This window comes from Sebastes fasciatus, chromosome 1, assembly GCF_043250625.1.
Source record: "Sebastes fasciatus isolate fSebFas1 chromosome 1, fSebFas1.pri, whole genome shotgun sequence".
NCBI classification, from domain to species: Eukaryota; Metazoa; Chordata; class Actinopteri; order Perciformes; family Sebastidae; genus Sebastes; species Sebastes fasciatus.
Window position 1 is genome coordinate 9,994,198 of NC_133795.1, and position 25,859 is coordinate 10,020,056.

A 25,859-nucleotide genomic window follows, 5' to 3' on the forward strand; every position below is an offset into this window, starting at 1 on the left:
TCCTAACATGAGAGTGAGATCAATCTTCTCTTCTAACTCTTGGCAAGAAAGCGAATAAGTGTATCTCCCACAATGTCAAGTTATCCCCTTTAAATACTGATTTTGGACAATTCTAGATGTATTGTAATGGACAGTGTGCATTTAGGGGGATCTAGGATTTTGTAGTATACTGTCATTAAAATTCTTTAAAGCAACATTTTGAAAGAAGGTATTGGTACCAAATCTCACTCCTGTTAGAATTGATACATTTAAAAAGATACCTAGCCTTATTCTCTACTCAGATATGCAACATGCATCGCTGCAACACGTTCTTATCCCGACTTGTCACATACCACCGCATTGTCACGCCCCTTGGCATCACTTTATGTTTGGCATCAAAACCCCTTTATTACACGGCTTTGTTTAATACTTGATTCTGATTGGTCAATCACGGTGTTCTACTTTCTATTATTTCTTTATAGCAGACTGTTGCTATGTATAACAGACCGTTGCTATGGGCGCAGTTCTGATGTCGGACTCTGGCGGACCATATTTGTGTCAGATTATTGATTTCTTAAGTAAGTAGCCGTGGAATAAGCGGGATAATGTACGGCTAGCGGGTCATTGTTGTGAAATAAACCCCTTCAGGATGATGCAAGACGGGTGCCGCATCGCCCTGTCGGAATTTATTTCACAACAATGAGTGGCTCGCTGCACATTATCCCTTACATAGTTACCCTTGGCGTCACTTTAGGATTAAGCAACAAAACCACCATAGATGGGTTTAGGAAAGAACTACATGGTTGGGCTTAAAACTACTACATTTGTAACGTTAAAATGACACTGAACGTTGTGAACACGGGACACGAACGAACAGCTGATTGTAATGTGAAAGTGAAACTTAATGCTTCTCCTCCCGCCTGATGTGTGTCTTTTTGTTCTTTAAACTACGTCATCACACTCCCGGCGCACTTTCTCACAGCATTTACTGTTGCCGCGGATGGGTTTACAGTTTATTTTATACCGGCGCTAAAGGGTGCCGACAGCTTAGACAACACCTCTGTATTTGACGTCCTGGGAATGAGAACGGGCTGATCATTAATGACGTCTGTTCTGAAGTTCTAAGCAGGACTTTGACTCGTGGACAGGGTGACTCCGTGAACTTTTCGCATGTGCCTCTTCATCAGCAGCCTCTCAGTAAATAACTCATCACAGTCCCCGCATTTGTACGGCCTCTCCTCTTTATGTTTGGCTAAAACGTGTTTCCTCAGAGTTGAACCCCTGTTGAAAGATTTGCCACAGACGTGACAGCTGAAAGGCTTCTCCCCTGTGTGAGTTCTTATATGTTCTGTCATGTGTCCTTTCAGTTTAAAACACTTGCCACAGAAATGGCAGCTGTAGGGTCTCTCTCCTGTGTGCACCCTCATGTGGTTCTGCAGATTGCTCTGACAGGGGATGTGTTTGCCACATATGTGACAGTCAAAGTTTCCCTTGCTGTCATGCGACTTGCTTTCATGAGTCTTGAGGTGCCATGTGAGCACAGTTTTTTTGGTGAATATGTAGTTGCATATGTGGCAGCGGTATAAGGTGGTGCTCGTCTTCTCTTCAGAGGGCTCTGGCTCCTCTGCAGGGGTTTGCTTTGTCTCTCTGCCCTCCTCTGCCGCTCTACAGTCTTCTAGCTGCTGCACCGTTTTGATGAGTTCTTTCGTCAAGGCGTCGCCGTCATCGCTGTCCTCCGCTGAAGGTTGATCCTCGATCCCGTTGATCCACAGCTCCTCCTTCTGCTCCTCTTCAATCTGGGAGGGTCCCGGCTCGTCCTGGCACACAGCCGGGCTCCACTCCTGCTGTTTAATGGGAATCTCCTCCGCAGATGTCGGTGCAGTTGTCTGTTTGGCATCTGCAAGAATGGAAACAGAAATGCATTAAATAGTGCCAAAATAGTGCTCCCATCAATCCACACCCATCAGGAATTTTACCTTTGAGATGAGCAGAGCCACATCAACTTCACGAAGGCACAAACCAGTCAAGAGTGGGAAACTCAGAAGAACCTCAAACTGGGAACTATTTTCTTGCGTATGTGTTACACCAAAACATAACAATGACAAATAATTACTATTTTGTTTTAAGGAATGAATTTAAAAGGATGTGTGTACTATATCTGAATGACACAAAAAGCATTAGGCGTGTCATTTTCACACCACGAAGTCTGTACTGACTGCAATGTAAATGCATCCGCGTGAATAAATTACAATCAGAGCTAGTGACGTAGAATAAAAAGTGAGAAAGACTTCTTATGGTTGGTGGATGGGCAAGTGGGCGGGTGGGGAGTTGGATGGGTCCAACAAACACAGGACTTTCATCCAGGAGACTGGTGTTTTTTTTTGTAAGTTACATACGTATTTTACTTAGTTTACGTACTTATTTTAAGGCAAACCTAACTATGGTAAGTGGTTCTCCTGCCTCCTGCAGGTAGGCTACTGTACCTTCATACATGCATGTATTATTCACGCCTCGGCAAGGCAAAACATGACACTAACACGCTATCCTCTGGTGGACAGGCGGGTCTATTACACACTTCGGTGTGATACCGAGTTACAAATTTTACACCACAGGACATTTGCCTCAAATTTGATTACTGGAGTGTTTTTGCAGTCTTTATTCTCTCCAAACAGCCAGTCTAACAATTGTACAGACATTAGCTGTTGTAAGCTAGCATTGTGCACACCATGTTTGTGTGACAGCTCACTCTAGATTTATAGTGGAATAAACTTGAGCTAACGTTTGGCTCAAGTTGAAACATTTTCAAACACATTCTAGCCGCCTCAAGCAAATTTGCATGTTCTTCGTTTCTGTTCCAACCACTCGCTTCTTTCCCTTGACTTGACTTGCCTCTTAAATTTGCTTCATAGTTGGCATATTACCAATATGTTGTAAAGGTAACCCAATAATAAGTTAACTGATGCTGGTCAGAGTCTTCTACTGTATATTTAAGTATGTTCAATCAATCAAATTTTACTTGTGTAGCACCTTTCATACAGGCTAGTGCAATTCAATCTATGAAATCCCAGTACACAGGCGCACACTGCAGGTGACTTGTTTTCGAGCACAACTGATACTGATAAGTAACAAGTAATAACAGTACAGAAATGTTTGATTATCAGATTAATAATGGACAGATTAAAAAACTATAAAAAACAAATGCAGCAGAACTAAAGATATTGTGTATAATTCCACGTATTCTCCTTTCTTTCCAAAACCTGGTCCCTACATTACCCACAGTGGGCCCACAATTGGGTCATGGATTCGGGTGTTTTATGCAAGTAGCGGCTAATGTAGCCTCAAGTTGCTAGCCTCAAACAGGTATGAGGAGCGGGATACAGAGGTCTGGTAAACTCACTTCTTTCTTATGGTATGTGTCCACATCGGCATTTTTGGACGCGAGGGATCGCTCCGCTTCCCAGCATTGGACGCTTGATGGGCTGCCACTAGGCACCTGATTGGACGAACGCTTTCACTCGTGGGTTGCCGGTCCCAGCTTTCCATCCGGAACCAACATGGCGGCTCATTTGAAAACTTCTTTCTCGTATATTATGAAAATAGTTCACCGAAATGTGTTTCTGAACCTTTGAAATATCAAATAAGCCATGCAGTTGCTGAACCTGTCTTTACTTTAGATCGACAACGGTTAATTTAAAACTTTGCTGCTTACATAGACAATAAATGGGAAGCACAGGCAGGACGGATCCTGTGGACACGTACCATTACTCCACACCGATTTTTTTCTACAAGTCTTCAGACCCAACTGTCGCTGACTCAAGTGACATCACTTGAGTCACAAAAAGGCTTTATATAACTTTTTTTCTAATATGCAGTAGTACAACCTAAGACCTGTAAACAGACTTTGACGTGTAAAATTGAGTTCCCCTTTAGAGTCACTTCTCACTGACCTCTTTGGTTGAAAGTTTCAATCATCTAACTACCATCAGAATCCCTGATTATTTTGCACTTTTAACAACTTAAGGGATCCTTGTCAAAATATTTATGTCAAAATACCTCCACTGATTTCCAAATATATTGCTCACAAACACACAATGAAAACACTGCAGCTGTAATTACATGTAGGCTACTGTAACTTTATTGGCATTGCTCTTCAATACAGTACATTACACATTTCAAGCCAATAAAACAATGTTACATTTGAATTAAAGGCAGAATTTACAATTTACAATAACAAAGTTGAAAAACACAGTGCAAAAAGCAAATTTTGTATATAATAATAATAAAAGCCCTTGAGATGTATTTGATTTGCAGGTGTAGCTTTATGCACTTGTCAAAGTCCAACAGTTGTTTAACTATTTATTTTAGGGATGTACGATATATATCGGGCCCGATAAATTATCGGCCGAAATTAGAAATTTATATTATTATGTATTATTCTGATAATGAAATTATAGCCAATAAATATCGGCTGATAATATGAAGCCAAATTGCTTTCACTGACTTAACAAGCGCAGCATCTACACACAGTAGGTGGTGCTATGCACCTTTGAAGTTGGTTTGCGATCTGCCAATAAATACAGAGAAGAAGAAGAACAAGCGCAGAAGGCTGACTAGAGAGCCAAACATGATGCCGCTGGTGTGGAAGACAACACAATTGCAATTTGCAATACAAATTTTACAGAGAAAATAGTGATGTCAGTTGGATTAGGTCTGAGCTACAGAAAGGCGAAGTGCCTCCCCTTTCGGTGGACCCCATGGGACCTTATTTCGGAAAACATTTGTACGGTAGTCAAGATAAATATTATATTATATATATATATATATATATTAAATCATCCATCTTTGCTCTCAACATTTTACCCTTTTTTACCCTCAGGTGTGCATGAACTACAGGTTATGAACTTCTGAAGCAGGTAATCATTGGTTATTGGTATCGGCTGATAAAAATCCATATCGCGCATCCGTAATTTAAATTGATTTGGTACATCCAGTATATTTCTACTGAGCAGATTACAATGACAGCGACTCATCAGGAGCATCCGAACAGTATGAGAAGTTGTGTTGGTGCAGTGGATCATAATTTGGGGAAGCATGTCAGCTGCAACTTCAATAAACATACAAGCATAAAAGGCAAACCCATAAAGAAGCCATCGCCATCAGACTCAGTGCAATTTCTGAACTTAAAACAGTAGTCAGCATCAGCATCGCTACAGCAGCTGTATTTCATACAGAGAAGGTGACATCGTGGACTGTCTTCATGTGCTGTTTGAACACAACGAGCAGAGGAAAGCGCTGGCTGCACTGCATGCACTTGAACGGCATGTTCTCCCTGTGTTTGAGCCTGGCGTGTTTAGTCATGGTCGAGGATCTGTTGAAGCTTTGCCCACAGATGTAGCAGGTGTAAGGCCTTTCTCCAGTGTGAGTCCTGATGTGTTCTTTCATGTGGCCTTTCAGTTTGTATCTGTTACCACAAATGGGACAGGCAAATGGTTTCTCTCCGGTGTGTGTTCTCATGTGGCAGATCATGTGACTCCTGGAGTCTGTTATTCTACCGCAGATGACGCAGGTGAACGCTTGGTTGGTGGGCTCTGGTACACTTTGTGTTTCGTGAACTGCGAGGTGCAACATTAACTCGACTTTTCTCAGAAAAGGCTCACAGCAAATATTACAAAAAAACATGTTATTCTTCTTTGTGTATAATGGAGAGACTCCAAAGGATGGTAACGCTTGGTCATCTTGTGATGGTATCCCATATTCCATGTGCTCTCCGACTGTTACAACTTGAGTTAGGTCGTCTGGCGCTTCGTATTCGTCGTGCTCTCCAACTGTCACAACTTGAGTTAGGTTGTCTGGGATCCCATTTTCTTTGTGCTCTCCAACTGTGACAATCTGAGTTAGTGTGTCTGTAATGCTGCTGTATGACAAACATACAGGTGCATCCACAGACCTGGTCCAGAGGTCAGTCAGTTCCTCTTTAATGGGCAGGATGACCGGCTCCTCGTTGGCCTCACTGGGAATACATTCCTTCTCTATCTTCTGCTCCTGAGCACAAACCTCCTGTGTCGGTGTGGGCAAATCGATCTGCCTTGAATCTGCAACAGTGGATAGGAAAATGTTTTTGGTAGCAGCTAGAAAAAAAATCACTTCTCTGATCACACATGAACTAGATGTTGGGAAACTCAAATGATCCCCCAGCGGTGACCGTCGTCCTAACAGCGCCAGAGAAATCAAAAGCAAGTTGTGGTCTGAAAGCAGTGAGTTAATAAAAATGCATTTGCAGCACACCAAACATTAGAAAACACAATAGATAGAGTAGAGGTGATGCAGGTGAAATTCACAATCTTGATTACCGCACCTGTGCATTGTGAGCTATTCATAATAGAGTGCAGCAGGAATGAGTACCAAAACCCGATAATGAGTTAGCATTTTACCACTTCCGGTTCCTTCGTCTGGAAGTCAGTGTTTTAATGGGTTTTTAGTTAGATGCTTGAAATAAGGTCTGTGGTTAATACAAGCTGAAGCGATTTTAACGTTTTGTTCTATGATATAAAATACGTCTAATACTAACAAGTGGCTAAATGAGACTACTAAACGTCATTACGTCGACTCGTCCGCCTTTACAGCCTCGTTGTGTACACTCGCACTCACGTGACTGTTGTGTAGTTCGTTTATAGCCTAACGTTAGCTTTTTACTTTTGGCGATTGTATTCACACTTAAAATATCACAAAAGAGGTGTTAATTTGTGAAGATTATTTTACGGAACAAAACGTGTAAGCTTCATAAACGTTTGTTATTTTCTGCAATAATCCAAAACCCAATGGAAAAATCCCATTGGCTTTTTGTCGAGGGGAACCCAGGGCGATGCTGACTTCCTGGTTGGCTGTCAAAAATACATCATCCCTGGAGCTCTCTATATCATAAACAGGCCTAACAACTGATGCAAGAAACAGAAATGTGTGTAGAACATGAGCCAAAACAAGTGAGACTGTACTGTAATGTTTCTCAAATAAGCACCTGAATTATTCATAGATAGTGAGCATAAGGTGACAGAGAGACCTTGTGTCAAATGGTAATGTGAACTTACTTCAGGGAAACAAAGTGATCACTAAACAAGGAGTAGTAATCACATAACAAGGTACCCGAGCAAATGGCTCTAAATGCAACACAACACCAACACTCAGAAGGCATTGAAACCACTACTCTGTATACGATGTGCTGCCACACATTATTAGCTGTCTTTAATCCTACCGGTTTTAAAAGGTACAGTGTGTAAGATTTGATGGCATCTGGTGGTGTGGTTGCAGTTTGCAACCAACTGAGTACCCCTCTGCTCACTCCTCCCTTTCCAAGACTCGGTAACGTGAGGCCGTTCGCCTCGCTCAGAGGCCATCCTTACCATAATAACACTACTTTAGGAGCAACGGAAGTCAGACGCCAGCTGGCGGTACCACGGTTTTGCACTCTGCGGCTCACGTTACCGCAGTTTCACAAGAGGCGCGGAGAACTACGGCGGCCTTGAGGTAACAAAACGTGAAAGGCTCTCTCTAGAGCCAGTGTTTGGTTTGTCCGTTCTGGGCTACTGTAGAAACATGGCGGAACAACATGGCGGACTCCATGAAGAGGACCCGCTCCCTATGTAGATATGAAGGGCTCATTCTAAGCTAACGAAAACACAACGATTCTTAGTTTCAGGTGATTATATACAAATGAAAACATGGTTATGAAAATGATATTCCATTTCTGCTAATAGATCCCCCGAAATACTACGCACTGACCCTTTAAGTGATGCACAATAACACTGTATGGAAAAATGTACTCATGCTGCGTTCATGTCGTATGGGATGGATGGTAGGGGTGAGAAAGCTTCCCATTTTTCAAACTTGCGAGTGTTCATGTTATGAAGATGGTTGTATGATGACAAAGTTGTTCATGTGGGGATTAAAATACTGGATGGATTACAATAATTACAACTCGGATGTTGACGTGTCGTGAACGCTATTTACAAGTGAGAAATTGAAAGTTCTGATTATTCCAATATGACATGAACCTGGCATTAGCCTCGTGTGGACGGACCCATCATCTTGTTATTCCACATGCAGTTTACAGCTGCTTCCATGTTTTTTGTAGTTTGGGTTCACAAGTGAAATAGGTTGGCTAATTTAAGATATATTACGCAATGGATCTCAGGTGCGATTAAATTCTGTGCAGCTTTGCTTCATCCTTTCAGGTTAAGGACTTCAATTTCTCCCACAATCCCAACATGCTTTTAGCGAGCATAAAAAATGACTGGGAGTTGAGGGGCCTTAACTTAACATGCAGTCTGTCTGTTATAACACCAGAAAGATACAGGACCACAGGTTAGAATTACAAAACAGGAAATAATAAAAGAGATCCACAATACAGTTACAGTATGTGACATCACACCAAGAACGAATTCATCAACACATGCTCACCTTTAACACAATGTTCACACAATTCTAATGCTTATTATGAAAACGTATTTAAGCCGCTCCTCCACATGTTTTGCCTGCAACCTTGTTTTCATTAATGGTGTCCTATTGGTGAGTATTAAAGCTTACAGTGTTTTATTCACTCAGGAAGAAAACACTGTGACTTGCAATGAATTTGAAAATAGACAAACCAGTTTTCTCTACAGGAACATTTAATTATTATGATGTTGTTGTTTTTTCCCTACTTGCAAGATAGGAGTTTTAGTGTTGCTTTTGGTGACTCAAGGTCATTCAGGTTCAAAATGACCCTATTACTGGGTTTGTCCAGAGGTGTTCTTCATGTTTACTCCTATAACATTTGCAGATTTGCATACATACATTCATACATTTGAACAAAGCTAAAATAAACCACTTGTTTATATGAGTGAACTATACTTATTTAATGTACAAAGTGCTTGTGTTTCAGTAGTGAGAACATGATAACCCACCCGCCTATGTGCCCTCTTCCACCAAAGTTTCAGTGGGGGAAGAGGAGGAGAAATTAAAACGTTAATTTAATCATTTTGGGCACTGTTAGGTGGATTAAATGCCAAATTTACCAGTGTATCCATCATATATATATATAAAATGTATACATTATCAAATATATATGTTCCACAAGTAACGTTAATACCCCAGTAAATAAAGTCACTTTTAATTGAGATATTTTTCAATGTATTTTGGTGTCTCCCTCTACACAAAAAGGTAAATGAGTGTCTCTATTTTGGCATCACTAACTGTGTTATAATGGAGTTATTATAGGGCCTGGAGTTGAACTTCCAAAATAAAAAAAAATAAATAAAAAAATGTAAGCCATATGCATTAACGCCGACAAAATTATCAAATAATTAAAAAAGCCAGGGTTAAGTCTGCTGACTGTCTCAAAAGCCTGAAGAAGAAGGGAAGATAGATTATTTAGTAAGTATTTATTCTTATTATGATCTGATGTTACCTTCAATATACAATCATTAATATGTGTCTCTTATGAGGGTAAGTGTTTAAATGTAGCAATACCATATTAATTTGCTTTCATGTTGCCTCAGTGTCTTGCTAAGACGAATATTATAATTGTCCTTATAAAAGCTGGCATGGCAAATGTATAGTTTTATTTTGAAAATTAACCGGAAATGCTCAATAACCGTTAACTGTCATTAGCTAGCAACCCGTACCGTTAGCTAACACGGGTTGCTAACGTAACACAAAAACCGTTTAATTAACTTTACACGGTGATGTGGTTTAGTTATTATTGTTCCAGTTATACTGTTAGCTACCTGGCTGTTAGTTGTTAGTGTAAACAGGTTGAAAACGTACCTGTCCGGTGCAGTCTGATCTCTGGTTTGTAGACCAGATCCAGCAGCCGCTGCAGCCTCTGGTTCTCCAGTTTAGTCTGGTAAACCTCCTCCTGGTAGTCTATTATCGTCTTCTCAACGAATCCATAGATGTCTACAGCTGCTGCCGTCAATCTCTCCGTCAAAAAGACGTTAAATGACTGAAGCGTAGCGTTAGCCATCATGCCAACCTGACAGTTAGCTCTCTGTTTTGTAGCACAGTGTGACAGCCTTTGATCACGGCCTATTGAAAGAGGATAGGACACAAATAGCTGTATAACGCATGCGCAGTGTAACTGGAGCTGAGGCGGGTGCAGACTGCGCATGCGTTGTAGCTCCGGTTTTGATGCGTAACGTATCCTCTTTTCACCCTTCTTGCCTTTTGGACAAGGATACAATAATATAAAACAAGGGTCATACTGCCACCTGCTGAACTGCACTGTGTATAACTGTTGTATAGCAGAAGTTTTTTTTCCTTTTAATAAACTTTATTTTAAATCTGTTACCAATACAATAAACAAATAAAAAAATACATGGGTAAAATACATAGAAAAAAGTAAATGATTGGATACAAATAAAAGTAAATAAAAACAAATAAACATCAAATGAAGTAAGTTAAAGTAACATAAAACATCAGGGGTCAATATAGATAAATAAATACAATAAATAGTAACTTAAGTCAAAACATTAAATTGAATTAAAATTAATAAAAAATATATTTTACAAGCCTTTTTTTTCGCTTAAGTTATTATCTTGATATACAGTATAGTTCAATTTCTTTGTTAAAACATTAAAATCAGATTTCACTTGTTAAATTTTGCTACAATGATAATGAGGTTGGTTAGGAAATACTCTATTTCATGTATTGTGTTGAACGTTAAACAACCAAAACAATTCATTTTCCTCAAGTTCAAATTCACAGACAATATTCTCCCAAATAAACCTAGAAATATCTCGCCACATGTTAGTATGTGTACATTTCCAGAACAGATGGACAATAATTTCAGTATGGGAATCACACAAGGTACAGCTTAAATCAATGTCATTTTTTAATTTAACAAAAAAAAAGGACCTAACTGGGTAACATCAATGAATGATTTTAAATAACACTTCTTTGACCTTATTTACCAAGATAAATTGTTTACAATTATTAACTATTATAAAAATATATTCCATGGCAAAAGTCTTGAGACTACATTGCCATATTCACACATTTTATAATTTATCACTTTTTGTTGCAAGACATCGTTCCTTTCTATTATAAATACTTAATTGTAAACTTGTAAGCCTGTATAATTTCTAAGGTAAAATTTATTTAGGTTTCCAGACATTCATAACCTGGACCTGGACTTATTTCATTTGTCAGCTGCTATACACAGTACTGACTTAACTCCTTGTGCAATAATTTGTGCAATAATTCAACTCTGCAATACTCGTTTATAATACTGCATTTATACTGTACATTTCAAGAAATACTCTTATTTAATTCTTATTTATACTATTCTGGCATTATATTAACACACTTAATAGAACCAACTTCCTGGCATTTGTATTTAAATATTTGCACTGTGGTTATAGGTTATATATGCACATCTTGATGCAAATATTTGTACATATTTCAAATTTTTTTATCTTAATTTTATTACTCACTTATATTTCTTTACATATATCGTGTTTATTCTGTAGCATTATGTACGTAATTTACGTGTTACTTACTCCTTAATTTCTATTTTCTTACATTTCTTTATGTTTATATAAGAGCAACTCTAACACCCCAATTTCCCCACTGGGGATCAATAAAGTATTTCTGATTCTGATTCATTGTGAGCATGCTGATGTTAGCATTTAACTCAAAGCACTGCCCAGGTACGGCATAGCTGTAGACCAGAGGTTTTTAAATTGTGAGGCGTGCCTCCTCAGGGGGTCTCCAAACAGTTTCAGGGGAGGCTCAGTGAATGGAAGTGAAACAATATTACAGAAGTTATCAAAAGAAGATCACACAGAATAGCCTAAATGTGTGTGATTTGGTTAAAGAGATAGTTCAGAGATACAGTCGTTTTGGGTAATTTTACGTTTTTTCCCAAAGTCAGAAACTAATAAATGCCTTAGGACAGACCTTTTTTTATGTCAAACAGCAATATTTCACTATCTTGGCTTAATTGTTGAGTGTCAATGTGATTAAATAACATAATACAATAGTCCACTGCTCCTAAAAATGCTTAGGGTGGGTTAAATTCAGAGGTCAAATTTCATATAAATGCAGTATAAGCATGTTTATGTTTATTTGCAAAACTGAATTTCTTCTTCTTTTCTCACAAAATAAGCCGAAGCATCAGTGTTTCATTCCTTATAAACAAACAGATATACAAAGGCTTTGTTTCAGTAAAATGTCGACACCGCATATGATGCTAATTGCAATTAAACTGGCTGCCTTTCTCATGTTGATGCACTCATGGCTGATTTGGAAAACCCAGAGTTAACAGAGCCAGCTGATATCCAGCTTCATGTTACCAGTATCTGTTGCTGTAGAGAAAAACAAGCCTTTATGGCAGACAAAGTTTCAATAGAAAACCCTGCGTGTGGTAATGACCACAATCTCCCCTGGAGTGGGTCGACAGGACGGTGTGGCAAAACAGCTAGTGGTGCAGAGCTCAAGTCAAAGAATGTATATTGCTAAGAAGTAAAAGCTAATTATACGTTCCATTGGGGCGCCAGCACCCAGCAGCAGATCTAGGCCTCCGCCATTTTGGACTGTAATCTAGTCGATTACCATAATGATGCCACTAAAACATCCATCTACAAAGTGCCGTACAAAAGTAAACCTAAATTATTTCTATTCTATTGTCAGAATTTTAATGTCTCTACCGAAATGGCCTGTGTTGAACAATAGAAATATTATAAATATGCATACTATTATAACTATTTACTTACTTATTTATTTATTAAACTATTTTGCCCGGCTGCTTCCCAGAGAAGCATAAAGTGAGCGATGGACATATATGGAAGTTAGAAAAATCCACCACACAGATTCTGAGAGCAATCTCAATCTTTTTCATATCAAGGACCTCAAAAATGGATGTCCAATAGACCATAGACCAAGGATGTATAAGAGGTTGTGCCCTGTGCTTTTGCCCTGCGTGTTAGTAAATAGCCTTCAACTACATTAAATTCTGTTTATGTCATGCTACTAGACCTACTAGTGATGAATTACAGCCAATATATCCATTATTACAGCGGCATACAGCTAGCAGGAAGCTGGCAGAACCGGATATGTCATATGAGCGTGCAGGGCAGTGCAGTCCTGAAACAAAAAGGTATCCTCTGATTCAAAGACGTCTCTTTATACATCCATGACTATGGACTCATTGGCGTTTACAGTCCAAAATGGCGGAAGCGCTACTGTAGCGTCATTTAGCAACCATTGCCAAAAAAGCACCAGAGTTTCGCCTCTTTGCTTCTAAACTCTTTGCTCTAGTTCCATATCTTATGGACCGCAAATCTGCCTCCACTTTGACACATATTCTCAAAAGAATTAGAAATATAAAATGGACAGTATTGTTAGTCAAAAGAGATTGGCCTGTTCACATAGAGGCGCCAAATGCAGAAATGTACCACAGGTACAGTGACAAGGGATCTGAGAAAACCAACACGTTTCAACTGATGCACAAGAGATTCATATTTGGTTCTAAATTACCAAAATGTTTGACCTCAGTGTCTTAAATCTGTGTAACGTTTTCTACTGACAACATCTAATGTAGCTCCACACTGCCTACATATGGCCAGTTATCCAAAGAAGAAAAATACAGCAAACAGTGAATGAATTTCACGTGTTCTTGGCGTGGACTTGCATGTGTCTCATCATGTCCTTCTTATATGCAAACTGTCTGGAGCAGATGACGCAGCAATAAGGTTTCTCTCCTGTGTGTGTTCTCATGTGATTTACCAAGTTGCTCCTTTGCCTGAATCCTTTCCCACAGATACTACATGCGAATGGCCTCTCCACTGTGTGGATCCTCATGTGTATTCTCAGACATTCAACTCGTGCAAATCTTTTGCCGCATTCTTTACAACAGTGTGGTCTCTGACCCGTGTGAATCAGCATGTGCCTTTTTAAGTGGGACCTTTGTGTATATGTTTTACCACAGACGTAACACAGATTGTCCTCCCTGTGTGTTTCTAAGGGATCAGTCCCACTTCCTGCAGACGTTGAATGCTTTGAAGGACAGGGAATGGCTGTGTTGTTTGCATGTGATTTAACATGCATCATTAATGAACTGCTGTGGTGGAAAGATTCTCCACATAGCTTACAACACAAAGGTCTCTGATTCGTTGTTTTTTTTATGCTCAAGCTGGGATCACCGGTATCATCTCCATCCCCACTTTCTGAAGAGAGGGGCTGCAAGAAATCGATCTCTCCATAGCCGTCTGCTTCCTCCTCTGTTTTCATCCACTCAGTTGAAGTGCCAGGAAGAACATTTCCGTCTCCACTGGCCACAGTTTGGGTCTGACAGCAAGAAGATGACTCCGTGCTCTGTTCATACTTTAAACAAGCAACAGCATCACCTTCTAACAGGTCCTGCAGTTTCCCTTCGTCCTGGCCGGGCCAGCGTTCCTGAGACTCTGGAAATCCTGGTCCTGATGTCTCCTGCTGCACCAACACCTGACAGTATTCAGTGTGTGATGGCTGCGTGGAGGCTTCAGGCATGCTGACCTCCTGGGAGACTGGGAAAAGAATAAATTGATGTATAAACATCACTGCTACAACACAACACTACTACATTTACTATACTGTATACTGGGGATGCACCGATCCAACTTTTTCAGTCCCGATACCAGTAGTGATACCTGGGCTTTGGGTATCAGTATGAAACCAATATGCGAATTACATACTATTTCCAGTGAAATGTTATAGTATGCAACGCTGGACACTACGGCGGCATAAATATCCCACAATGCAATGCTGTAGTGATGACAACGTTCATAACGGATGTTGAGGGACAGCTCTGTAACGTCAATGACGCTTCAATTTAACTGTAAGTATAAGATTTCACTTTGCTAGGCGTAATATATTTTTAAAATGAATCCAGACTTAGATTCTCACAAACCATCTTTTTGGATAAATGAGGTTGACACGGGTTACCATGGTAACACGTCTCCAACCGGCAAGGAGGCTCTCAGGAAGTGACGATGTGAATTACTGCTCAGTGCGTCCGAAAAGATACATACTACTGTTTATTCACACAAATGTATGTTGAACAATAGTACATCTATTGAGTATGTAGTGCATAATATACGATTTCGGACGAACCTTAATGTGGAAAAAAATGTATAAACAGCTGAGACTGACGGTAAGTGCCTGGCAATGACTTGTTGTGAAGTAAATGCAATAGAACGGGGGAGGGAGAATGCCACATCTAGTGGCTGAATGTTATCAATAGCACCTTTAAGGCTATGCTTGTTTACTGTTAAGTTAAGGAGTAATAAAGGCTTTAGGACAAGAATCATCCCTCCCCCAGTACTCCCAGTTAACCATTCCCTTTAAATCCGTAGCTCTTTAAAAGTTTAAAGTAACAGTAGCTCATTGGACAAACTAAGACCTGCTCTCAAATTGTTTCTACAAAAACATGCCATGACAGAAAAAAAACACTATTTACACAGACTTTAACTCACTTCTAGGCTTCATTCTCTTGATAGGCCCTTAGCCTGAATTGATGCAGTAATTTTAATTCCAGTGTTTGCTTTCAGGAACACCAAACACTGTCGAGTTTTGTGTTAGAGAGTGCAGTAAAATAGAGAACCCTCATGTAATGACAGAGCTAGTGGCCTCATTGTACTTGTCAGCCTATATTAACTAAACACTGTTAGCTAAAAACAATAACAAACAGCTGTGCACCAACCTGCTGTGATCACCTCCGCTTCCTCCTGCTTCGAACCGTCAGCTGGCGTTAGCAGCACGCTATGTTTATCCTCCTGTCTGGAGCAGTTGCTGCAGCGATAAGGTTTCTCTCCTGTGTGTGTTCTCATGTGGTTTACCAAGTTGCTCCTCTGCCTGAATCCTTTCCTACAGACATTACACGGGTACGGTCTCTCCACTGTGTGGATCCTCATGTGTATTCTCAGACATTCAACTCGTGCAAATCTTTTGCTGCATTCTGTACAACAGTGTGGTCTCTGACCCGTGTGAATCAGCATGTGCCTTTTTAAGTGGGACCTTTGTGTATATGTTTTACCACAGACGTAACAACGATTGTCCTCCCTGTGTGTTTCTAAGGGATCAGTCCCACTTCCTGCAGACGTTGAATGCTTTGTAAGACAGGGAATGGCTGTGTTGTTTGCATGTGATTTAACATGCATCATTAATGAACTGCTGTGGCGGAAAGATTCTCCACATAGCTTACAACACAAAGGTCTCTGATTCGTCGTTTTTTTGATGCTCAAGCTGGGATCACCGGTATCATCTCCATCCCCATTTTCCGAAGAGAGGGGCTGCAAGAAATCGGACCCTCCATAGCCGTCTGATTCCTCCTCTGTTTTCATCCACTCAGTTGAAGTGCCAGGAAGAACATCTCCGTCTCCACTGGCCACAGTTTGGGTCTGACAGCAAGAAGATGACTCCGTGCTCTGTTCATACTTTAAACAAGCAACAGCATCACCTTCTAACAGGTCCTGCAGTTTCCCTTCGTACTGGCTGGGCCAATGTTCCTGAGACTCTGGAAATCCTGGTCCTGATGTCTCCTGCTGCACCAACACCTGACAGTATTCAGTGTGTGATGGCTGCGTTGAGGCTTCAGGCATGCTGACCTCCTGGGAGACTGGGGGTATAATGAGGAAAAGAATATATTGATGTATAAACTTCAATGCTACAACACAACACTACTACGTTTACTGTATAACAGTCCTTCCCAAAGTCCTACCTATATTCGAGAATTGCTGTAGTGTTGATATGTACATTTTATTAAAGGTCCCATATTATGCTCATTTTCATTCTTGTATTTTATGTTTCTATTAGAACATGTTTACATGCTGTAATGTTCAAAATACCCTTTATTTTCCTCATACTGTCAGCCTGATTATGCCTGTATTTACCCTCTGTCTGAAAAGCTCCGTTTTAGCGCATTTTGACGGAATTGCAACAGAATTGCGTTGCTAGGCAACAGCTTGGGTCCATGTGTACTTCCTGTCAGCTGATGACATTCACAACATTGCAACCAGGAATAAACTGGGACACATTTAGATCGTTTATGTTTAAAATTGTGTCAAGGGTCTAAATATTGTAAATTTGTGACATCACAAATTTACAATATTTAGACCCTTGACAGCTTGTTTCAAATGCAGAGTTTCTGAATACGGGCTGTGTGTATTTCCCTGTGGATTGAGTGTTTCGATACTTTCACAGTATTTATATAGGACTTAATCCTGCTTTATAATAACAAAACATGAAAATCTCACTTTTTTTATAATATGGGATCTTTAACTGTTCTATGAATTGTCTGGATAACTAGCTGCTGTAACACAATAACTCCCCAATATGGGACCAATAAAGTACATCTATCTATCTATCTAACTAGCTAGTGCAGTAAAATAGAGAACTGTCTCATACTGACAGAGCTAGTGGCCTCACTGAGCCACACTATCAGCTAAAACAACACCAACCAGCTGTTCACCAACCTGCAGTGATCTCCTCCTCTTCCTCCTGCTTGGAGCCTCCAGCTAGCGTCAGCAGCACACTGTGTTTCTCCTCCTTTGACACATACAGCTCGTTATGATACTCTATGATGGTTCTCTCCACAGCACCGAGGATCTCCTCTGCTGCTGCTGTCAGCCGCTCATTGACAAACAGTTTCAGCTGCTGTAACTGAGGCATTTTAGAGGACGAGAAGATATACCTCCAACTTCCAACTCCCGTCCTCTTCTTCCTCTCCTTCGTTGGAGTTTTATGGCGGTTTTGCAAACAACTTTATGAAGCATTACCGCCACCAGCTGTCTGGAGTGTGGATCTGTCAGGACTCTCTATACCAGGGGTCAGCAACCTGAGGCTCTTTAGCTCCTCTCCAGTGGCTCCCTGTGGATTTTTAAAAATGGAAATGAATAACTGTGTTTTTTTTACATTTTCAATTGTATTTATCATTGTTGTAGGTCTAGGGTATTAGAGTATTAGGGCCACATTGAGAAATAAAAAAATCAGAGATTTTGAGTGTAAAGTCATAATATTACGAGAATAAAGTCATAACTTTACAAGAAAGAAAAGTAGTAATATTATGAGAATAAAGTCATAATATTATAAAGCAGTAATTTCACGTGTTATTTTCTTTTTTGCCTTGTAAACTTCTGTCTTTCTTTCTTGTAAAGTTATGACTTTATTCTCGTAAGATTACGACTTTTTTTCTCGTAATGTTATGATTTTATTCACATTATATTACAACTTTTTTTCTCGTTAAGTTATGACTTCATTCTCATATTACTTTTTTTCTCGTTAAGTTATGACTTCATTCTCATATTAAAACTTTTTTTCTTACGTGTCTGGGGAAGAGGTAGCCACATGAACATTGAACTTGAACTTGCTACCATAACTACCCCTATGCTACAGTGTGAACATATGGGAAACAAAAATGATGTGATGAGAAATGTTTTTTTATTAAATAACAGTGACATCTTTTATTCTTATATGAATATAATACATCATCATTTGATACTGAAAGTTGAAAACTGTCTCGGCTGCGTTTTTACATGTTAAAGTGCAGTGCAGTATATACAAAGTAAAAGAGTGTAATTAACACTTACATTAGCTGAGATGTATCGCTGGGATGTTTACACACTGAAACACTTGGGGGCCAAATACTGCTGCTGCGCTGCTTCTCTACGGGCTCTTATATTCAAGATTGATACACATCTGATGGAGGACACCCATAGATATACTGTGTATATAGTACGTCTATGTATATATGATATATGTCAATGAGGACACCTGCTGTGACATCTCTGACTGGGGTGTGGCTAGAAAAGCATCACCCTTGGAAGTTTTAAGAGCAGCGCAACAGCAATTACCATGATTTTCTCAGATTCACTATTTCTTTAATTTAAAGGAACAGTGTGTAGCATTTTGAGGGATCTATTAGCAAAAAAGGAATATAATATTCATATGTCCAATGTCAGGTAGGGCTGGAGCCGATCCCAGCTGACAGATTGCCAGACTATCACAGGGCTGACACATAGACAGACAACCATTCACACTCACATTCACACCTACGGGCAATTTAGAGTCAACGATTAACCTAACCTGCATCTCTTTGGACTGTGGGAGGAAACCGGAGAACCCGAGAAAACCCAGACTAACACAGGGAGAACATGCAAACTCCACACAGAAGGGCCCCAGGCCGGGTTTGAACCTGCAACCCTCTCGCTGTGAGGCGGCAGTGCTTAAAGTAGTGTTATTGAACAGCTTTAACACGATTTTACACTCAGCGGCTCACGTTGGCGCAGTTTTGGAAAGAGAGGAAGGGTACTAAGTTGGTTGCAATCTGCAACCACACCATTAGATGTCGACAAATCCTACACACTGCACCTTTAAGAAAAACTAGGAAGCACTTTCTCTGATTTTGAATAATGGCAAAAAAAACTATGAACACGTAAATTACGTATAAAAACACGTAAAACATTTCCAGCTATGAATAATTCATATTACTGTATTTCTATTTCATGTTTGCTTCATCATAGGACCTACCATTTTTGTGTTACATGTCAGTTTCAACCAATCAAGAGCCAGGTGATAACGATCCAAACTAATTAAACATCAGTGAAAGGTGCGCACCCTCTGAACTAGCTATGCTGTGCTTATCTAATATCTCATTTTACTGCTCCATGTCATTATCACTCTGCAGAGTTTTCATTGTCAGGCCCCACAGAGTTACACTGGAGATAAACTGGCCTTCAGTGGACCTGTAGGACCCACTATTGGGCCTGCTAGAAGAAGTGAGTGAACTGCAGTGATTGTCTGTGGGAGGAAGGTAGGGCCTCCCCACCAGACCTCTGCCCATCTCCACTGGCATACAGCTGTCCTCCGCATACGGACCGTACACAGCCTCCGGAGACAGTTGGGGTTTGGCGAGCTTCATATGGTCTGTGGCAGTCAGGGCTGAACTTCTCTCCTGGTGGCTGGAGGAGAGGAGGTGATGGGGCACCAGCGTGCGCAGCTCTGGAAGCGGGGTGGGGGTAGAAGCTGGGCTGAGGTGCATGCTGGGAGGTGGAGTCTCTATATGCGGTGGTGGTTGTGGTGGTGAAGGAGTAGGCGGTGAGGGTTTCTCTAACCCCGAGTGGGGCATCATGCTGGGGAAATGATGCTCGCTGGTTGCAGCAGGACGTTTACTGCGGCTGACAGGTTTGGGTGAGTCAGAGTGGTCGGCGACCGGGCTGCCGGCTGGAGCCCCCTTGCAATGCATGCTGCGGTGTCTCCTCAGCATGGCGGAGCGGGTAAAGCTCTTTCCACAGGCGTCACAGATGTAGGGTTTCTCACCAGTGTGTGACCTTATGTGACGCTGCAGGTCCCCTGAGCCGATGAAGCACTTCCCTACATTAAATAAGAACACATAGAGTGTAAAACACTGTGCAGACATAAGCTACAAAATATAGAACAGTGGTTCTCAAACTTTTTGGTGCAAGGGGTCCCTTTCAGGGAGAACATTTTCCAAAACCATGTTATGATTTGAGCATATTTTTTTATGCTAAATGCAATTCAATATTTCAATCGATTGACAGCCCAAGCTCAAAGTTAACGTGGTTGGGAGTAATAGATACAATATGCTTGTTTTATTGGCGACCTGTAGATATGCACTTTTTGATACAGCACAGTTTTATAATTTATAGCAAATTATTTCACGGACCCCCGACAGAGTGCCACTGACCCCACTTTGAGAATCACTGCTATAGTGAATTAAAAATATACTTTTTGAAAAAATCTGATTAAACTTTTCTGGGTGAATTCACAACACTTTTAAAAAATGCCCATTATTATTTAGTAATAAAGCATCAAACTGCCTGTTATGCCCAACCAAAAGTCCAGAACCTGAAGATATGCAGTTTACAATCACATGAGATAAAGAAGAGTAGAAAACCATCGCAACTGAGAAGGTGGAACCATTAAATGTTTAGCATTATCCAGTTAGTTTTCAATTAATTTTCTGCTGACTGACTAATCTTTTAAGCCCTACAATAGTGTTTTAAACAACGATATAAACAGTGGAATCAAATTGAATAATACTTCCAACAAGACAGACACTGTTCCTTACCACAGGTGGCACAGCTGTGCGGTTTTTCCCCGATGTGGCGGGCTTTGTGCTTCAGAAGCTTTCTGTGCGTGTTAAAGGATTTTCCACACTGGTCACATATGAATGTCTTGTCTGTGGCGTGCGTCCTCTTGTGCTCCTTGAGATTACTCAAGTTGTTAAATCCTGAGCAACAAGACAAGTACAGTAAATAAATCATCAGTTTGTGTCACAATTTTCCAGTTGGGTCTGTGAACTAAGCATCTCACACTACTATTAATTATTTGTAAAGTTTCAACTTATGAATGAAACTATGAGGTAATAATTATATATACAGTAGATGGATTAAGGAAGTAATTAAAGCTTCTGTTCGGAGCAGTTGTTTACCTCGACCACATATATCACAAAGATGTGGCTTCTCTCCTGTGTGGACCACTTTGTGACGATGGACATCCCCTGATGCAGTAAAGCTGGAAAACACAGATGAATATTCAATTTATAGGCAACGGTAGGGACTCTTAGCGCTGTGTCATACAGGGAAAATATCATATCGCTGGCACCTGAACTCAAATGTAGTTTAGTCTAAATCAGTTAGTCATCACCACAAATTCGTTATTATAAACATGCAAAATTATTATTGGTATATAATTAATGTATAATGCAATGTATAATGTAATGTATATATTGCTGTTTACAATAAAACATTTTGATGCACTGTGGGCTCAATTTTTGATAATTCACAAATCTGGCTGGATGGTTTGGGGAGGACAGTCTGAAGATGCAGCGTAACAATTTTGGTGTCAATTGAGCAAAAAATGTGGGAGGAGGTAGATTTAATTAGTTTTACAGTTTTTGAGGTTGAAGCATCTGAACATTTCTCTGCAAAGTTGTAGCATGTACGGCTGATTTGTTATGAATTTTCACAGTTTAAAAATGTATACGGTTGCTGTAGCGCCACCATCAGGACTATAAGCCCACAAAGCCAGTTGAGGAAGTTAAAAATAGAAATGGACCTATGTGTAAAGAAGAAGAAGAAGAAGAATACATGGAAAGTATCTTACCTTTTACCGCATAACTCACAGATGTACGGTTTCTCTCCAGAATGTCGCCGCAAATGTGTCTGTAAATTTCCAGCCTGTAAAACAAAGTCAGTTAGATATCTCAATATAATTTTCCAATCTAAGAATAATTGACAAATGAGAATAATACACTAGACAATACCTGAGAGAAGTTTCTCCCACAAACATTACACTGAAAGGGCTTCTCACCTGCAACCAAAAATGTAGGTTTGTGTCTGAAAATATTATTATAATTATTACGGAAACGTGTTATTGTGCACCATGTGTGATTATAAGGCAATTATAAATAGTAAATACCGGTATGTGAGCGCTTGTGCAGCTCCAGGTTGCTCGGGTGTTTGAAGATCTTCCCGCACAACTCACAACAATACTGCTTGTTTCCTGTCTGTCCTGTCGGTAGCTCTGGCACAGTTATCGGATTTTGCTCTTCTTGGTTTACAGGTGGAGGACTGGGACTTTGTGCATCCATTGCCGTCTCTGCAACCAGCTCCCTGCCTGCATCAAGGCCCTGAACGGGAGCTTCTGAAGCTTCAGCCTGGACCACGGACTCTTCTTGATGACTCTCTTTGGGACAGATGAGGACGGGTTCACTCATTGATTCAGCAAACATCTCCTCCAAAGCCTTCTGAGAGCGGAGGTAGTTGTATTTCTTCAGGTACACGGTCTTCTTTGGGCGCACTGGCTTGTCGAGCAGGGAGTCTGCAGAGTCACAGTTGGGGGTGTTTAAATTATCTGAGGGTGTTAAAGAGGAGACTTGGTTCTTTTCAACTGCCACGGGTGTGCAGGGAGGATTGGGCTGAACTGTGTTTCCTGAGCATACAGGAGTGTGACTACCACCCTGCCCGACCGCGAGCGGACACTGCTGCTCTTCCATCAGCACCAAAGGGCATGGGCCTTGATTCAAGGCTGCAATACTAGTCTCGAGTGCACTTTGTCTGAAGTACTGCTTACTGTAGAAGTTACGGAGCTTGTAGCCATGGACAAGCTGTTTTTCTACAGGTGCCTGAATGCTGCTAGGTGTGTCACAGTTTGAGCCGCTATTAGACACAGAAACAGGCATCCTTTTGGTGTGGTCCATGTCACTGCTGAAGCCAGACCTCTGGGTTTCAGAGGGACAGTGGAGGTCAACATCGTGCGGAAGACTGCTCCCCAAGAGGCAGTCGTGCTCAGAGCTCAGCATGCCCGGAAGAGAAAATGAGGGGATTTCCACCGGTGGAGGACAAGGCTTGAGGAAAGCATTACACATGCTCTGAACATTTGGAACCTGCAAACACAGAGCAATGTCCAGGAGTGCTTGAACATTATCTTGGTTGATGTCAAGATGGGAGGTGTACATGTAGTCCAATATTTGGCCGATGCCGCTGACATCCTGGATGACCAAGTTGAACACCTCATTCTTCTGACTGGGGGAATTTTGGAATAAAGACCTGGAGAGATCAAAACAGTACTTTTCACATTATGTTCCTCTAAAAAAGCAGTGTATGATTACTTAGCTTAAAGCAGCAGTGGGTAGAATTGGAGCAAAATTGATTAAAAAAAGTTATTTTCATAAAACGGTCACTATATCCTGACAGTACTGCATGAGACAGGTAATCTGAAAAAAATCATGTGCCTCCGTGTCTTCCGGCGCTCCTAATGGCATCTGCAAGATTTCACAGACCGGAGGAAAACAACCAATCAGAGCCGAGCTAGAGCCTGCCGTCTCTGAGCAACTGTCGATCACTCTTGAACTCCGATCAAACGATCAAACTAGGCAGCGCTGAGCAAATACGAATCAATATTCTGTTACAGTAATGCCTATTTCTCTCCTCAAATCTTTTAAGAAACATCTTGTAGTTTTACATTTCACTGCACATCCTGTATGAGTACGTGACAAATAAAACTCTTGAATCTTGAATCTAGTGAACTGTTTAGCTGTAAAATGAGAAAGTTTGCTCCGGCTGGTGGGCGGTGCTTGGTATGTCCTCAACGGATCTCAGCATGGCTGCTGGGTTACAAACTTTCTCATTTTACAGTTAACAAGTACACTACAAGATGTTCCTGAAAACATTTGAGGTACGAAATAGGCATTACAGTAACAGAATATTGATTCATATTTGATCAGCGCTGCCTAGTTTGATCGTTTGATTGGAGTTCGCGAGTGATTGACAGCTGCCTCCGTTGAATGAACAGCCAATAGGAACGCTCTCTCTCTCTCTCTGAAATGTCCTGTGATTGGCCAAAGTCTCCCGTCACGGGTTTGATTTTTTTAAAGCCTGAAAGCAGAGCCATGAGGAGGTGCAGAAGTCTCTCAGAACACTTGAATTACAATATGCTGAAAGGTTATTGTGGAATTTTTGCCCAATGATGCCAAAAATATATTCTTCCTACTGCAGCTTTAAGTGATAAGGATGGAAATATATGTCACAGATTCACTGATTATATATCACTCCATTAAATACATAAAAGGCACCTGAAATAGGAGCTGAAGGCAGCCAGGACATTTTTGTGGGCTTTGAAGCAGACACCTTTGACCACCAGCATGCAGTCACAGAGCAGACCCTGGATCCTCTGCTCCTGGAGCTGCTGCAGCAGGTAGGAGCTGTGGCTGGACAGGGTGTCCATGTTTCACTCAGCTGCTGAACCACACAGCTGCAACTTCTCCATCAAAACACACCAGCCTCTAGGGAACACAACATACAAAAACAACAAGTCTCTTATTAAGGAAATGTGAATTATTACTCTGGTTAGCTAGAACTTGAAATGCAAAGTAATGCATGCTTTTGTTCTTCTTAAAATGTTAATATTCATATATATAATATAATTCAACAACCAAGCAGCATCCAGTGTCTGTGCTGTGAGACCACCCATGCAAAAATTGGGAAGAAAACTACTAACAAGCTAACAACAAAGCTAAGCTAAGCGACCACAGAGATAAGCAGAGTGAATCCGAGCAGCACCAAATCACACAAGAAATACATGTTTAACCGAGAATATACGTCATAGATATTGTTAGTTCAGTAAAGTTTGCCATAAAGATAAAGTTCAAACCCACATCAGAGGAGTGCAGCTTTTATTTGGATGATGGGTCACTTTTCCAGTGTCATAACGTTACGTCACTTCCTGGTGCAACCTGTATTTCGCGCCGACTCAACATGAAGCAGACAGATAACATGAAGGACTTTATTTGTCATGCATTTTCCTTATTATTTTACTACTTTTAATTCCACAAAGTCCACATTCACACATTTAAATTTACCCCCCAAAAAGCCTAAATTCTTTGTATTTATGAAGGAAATGGAACAATATGTGTCATCAATTTCTTCCTAAAAAACAACAACAACAAAAAAGCAATAAAAACAATGAATGTATGCAATATCTTCAACGTTTTAAGTGAATTTATTATCATACTCTCGCGTGTTTATTTTTGCTTTATTATATGTTGGATTTGTTTCACTTTTTCTGTTTGTTTTGCAGTACTTTTTGTTTATGTTTTCACTTTGCTTCATCTGTATGTGAGTGATTCTAATGTTTCCTGCTGTTACTTTGTATACTGACAATTCAAAATAGTAATACATTTAAAATAATGATAGTTATATATATATGTATATATATATATAGTAATAAAGTATTTAATTGATTAATAATGGTGTTTTTGTAAATCCCTTTTTAATGTGAACTATTTATTGATGGATTGATATTTCATTTATAAATTCTTTTTTTATAATTTTTATTTTTATTGCCCA

At 40.3% G+C, this 25,859-nt stretch overlaps 3 protein-coding genes across 5 annotated transcripts; all 3 read right to left on the reverse strand.

Moving 5' to 3' along the window:
- Positions 1-960: 960 nt before the first annotated feature.
- LOC141758867 (uncharacterized) lies at positions 961-10,090 on the reverse strand. 2 transcript variants are annotated; one of them, XM_074620759.1, is made up of 2 exons: positions 9,781-10,090; positions 961-1,876 (listed from the first exon to the last, which is right to left on the reverse strand). In XM_074620759.1, exons 1-2 carry the CDS (start codon positions 9,980-9,982, stop codon positions 1,101-1,103), a joined length of 978 nt encoding a protein of 325 aa, XP_074476860.1. In that variant the 5' UTR covers positions 9,983-10,090; the 3' UTR covers positions 961-1,100. The 2 variants fall into 2 exon arrangements, with proteins under 2 accessions (XP_074476860.1, XP_074476773.1); XM_074620672.1 differs by lacking the exon at positions 961-1,876 and adding an exon at positions 4,067-6,071 and having other exon boundaries at positions 9,781-10,068.
- Positions 10,091-12,495: 2,405 nt separating this feature from the next.
- LOC141758979 (uncharacterized) lies at positions 12,496-17,777 on the reverse strand. Of its 2 annotated transcripts, none has more exons than XM_074620880.1 (3): positions 17,466-17,777; positions 15,695-16,609; positions 12,496-14,519 (listed from the first exon to the last, which is right to left on the reverse strand). In XM_074620880.1, exons 1-3 carry the CDS (start codon positions 17,659-17,661, stop codon positions 13,621-13,623), a joined length of 2,010 nt encoding a protein of 669 aa, XP_074476981.1. In that variant the 5' UTR covers positions 17,662-17,777; the 3' UTR covers positions 12,496-13,620. The 2 variants fall into 2 exon arrangements, with proteins under 2 accessions (XP_074476981.1, XP_074477048.1); XM_074620947.1 differs by lacking the exon at positions 17,466-17,777 and adding an exon at positions 16,712-16,956.
- Positions 17,778-18,402: 625 nt separating this feature from the next.
- On the reverse strand, positions 18,403-25,257 carry zbtb49 (zinc finger and BTB domain containing 49). The gene is made up of 8 exons (XM_074621079.1): positions 25,169-25,257; positions 24,587-24,794; positions 22,432-23,561; positions 22,277-22,323; positions 22,117-22,190; positions 21,443-21,525; positions 21,080-21,241; positions 18,403-20,361 (listed from the first exon to the last, which is right to left on the reverse strand). The coding sequence occupies exons 2-8, from the start codon at positions 24,736-24,738 to the stop codon at positions 19,646-19,648; spliced, it is 2,364 nt and encodes a 787-aa protein (XP_074477180.1). The 5' UTR covers positions 24,739-24,794; positions 25,169-25,257; the 3' UTR covers positions 18,403-19,645.
- Between the last annotated feature and the right edge of the window lie 602 nt (positions 25,258-25,859).